This window comes from Pinus tabuliformis, chromosome 2_1 (genome assembly GCF_031772625.1).
Source record: "Pinus tabuliformis cultivar Carrire ecotype Pingquan chromosome 2_1, CPIR1, whole genome shotgun sequence".
Classification (NCBI taxonomy): Eukaryota; Viridiplantae; Streptophyta; class Pinopsida; order Pinales; family Pinaceae; genus Pinus; species Pinus tabuliformis.
The window spans coordinates 818,813,927-818,815,821 of record NC_142299.1 but is presented as its reverse complement, the minus strand read 5'-3'; the positions used below and the strand labels follow the sequence as shown (position 1 = coordinate 818,815,821).

General features: G+C 44.2%; 1 protein-coding gene across 1 annotated transcript; it reads left to right on the top strand.

Moving 5' to 3' along the window:
• Positions 1-260: 260 nt before the first annotated feature.
• LOC149203151 (aspartic proteinase nepenthesin-2-like) lies at positions 261-1,541 on the top strand. The gene has a single exon (XM_089401775.1). It carries the CDS (start codon positions 261-263, stop codon positions 1,539-1,541), a length of 1,281 nt encoding a protein of 426 aa, XP_089257901.1.
• The last annotated feature ends 354 nt before the right edge of the window (positions 1,542-1,895 follow it).

Here is a 1,895-nt window from a genome sequence, read left to right as displayed (position 1 = left end):
TAACGGAAGGAAAGGCTTACTCTTACATTTATTGTATAGGGAAAATCGGGGTAGGTATACTATAAGCGAAGTATTAAAATAATATGGAAAAATTATTGAATGTGAACGCGATGTTAGAGATGTAGTATGAAAAGTGTTTGGCATCGCCATCCGTGCCTGTGGGGGTAGGTTATAAATTGAGACATCAAGGAACCGTGTAAAATGCGAAACAAGGCGTGTTTACTGTTTAGTCTAAAATCTGAAGAGTGAGGAAAGAAGCCATGGCGATGGGGAATAGTGCAGCACAAGTGATGGTTTCCATTTTGTTGTTTCTAAGTATTGTGCAGGAGTCGATGGAAGCCGGAGTAGTGATGGAATTGTCTGTAAATCATGGCAATCCCAATCTCTCCCGGAATCCGAATGAATGGAGGAATTTGCTGTTGCAGAGCAGCGATCGAGCGAGTGGTCTAGCATCCAGATTGCGCCCCGGAAGTAATTCCACCTACAAAAGGCAATTAAGCTCCGTCACTGTTTTGTCGGGAAACGCTGGGGGCACAAGCTATATTGTGAATGTGGGTTTTGGGAAGCCTGCAAAGTACAACATCCCTGTGCTTTTTGATACCTCGCAGGACGTCTCATGGATAAAGTGCGATTTCAGCAGTGGGTCCTCCTCTTACAAGAAACTGGATTGCAGCTCGTGCTATAAAAACCTGGAAGGCGACGGCGTATCCTGTAGTGGAAAGAAGTGCATCTTGCAAATCCAAACCAACGGTGGGAGCGCTGTCACGGCGGAGATGAGTGAGGATACACTGTGGCTGGATTCTCAGTCCGTTGAAAAGTTCGGATTTGGGTGCGGAACCGATTTCTCAAAATACCAAGGCAATTCTTCTATTGGGCTCCTGGCTTTTGGCAGGGGCTCTCTTTCACTTCCTTCTCAGGCCAAAAGCAAAAGCTTCTCCTACTGCCTACCCAACTTCGTGGACCCTCAAGCTAAAGGAAAACTGAGACTGGGTCAGGATGTGTCCATTCCCTCCAACTCCAAGTTCACCGCTTTGGTATCGAATCCTAAAGCTACTGCGTGGTATTTTGTTGGACTTAAGGGTATCACCGTGGGTAACACCACCCTCAATGTGCCCCCCAGCGCTTTCCAGTTCACTTCAAGCGGAGGAGGGACGATGTTGGACACCGGAATCCTTATCAGCCAACTAGTGCAGCCGGCCTACGATGCTTTAAAAGCCGCTTTTGTGAGTCAATTCCATGAAGCTCCTCCTGTGCAGAAGTCCACCTTCCCGTTAGACACTTGTTTCAAGTATCCCGGAGACCTTTCGAAGCTAAAACCTCCATCTATAACATACCATTTTCAGGATGGACTCGATCTGCCTATCAGTAAAGAAGCAATTTTAGCACCAGTATCGGAGTCTGACATTTGCTTGGCGTTCGAGCCGTCGTCAGGTAATGATTTGAGCATCATAGGAAGTCTTCAGCAACAAGGTTACATTGTTTCTGTCGATCTAAACAGAAAAAAGATCGGGTTCGCTCCAGTTACTAGCTGCTCCGCCTAACCTACTGTTTATTCCCTTTCTGTTTGCTTATTGTATCGAGAGGCAGGGTTTTTTTGATGTATAAGTTATGCTGTGCCACTTTTATAATACTCGTTATAATGACCGACGAGTGATTTTACATGAGAATAAGATTAACATTATTTCTAGATCGTGCCCTGTTATTGATGGCTTCATACCTGAGTTTTGGAATTTGATTTTATAAATAGAAAGCACGTTATATATCAATATCACGACGTAACTATTGTATTTTCTTGAGTTAACATTATAGTTCGTATTACGGAAGTGGAATTTATAAAGAATTCAGACGGTCTAAATGGTTAATTGCGCTCATAGGCGTGGCGTATATTAAAATGC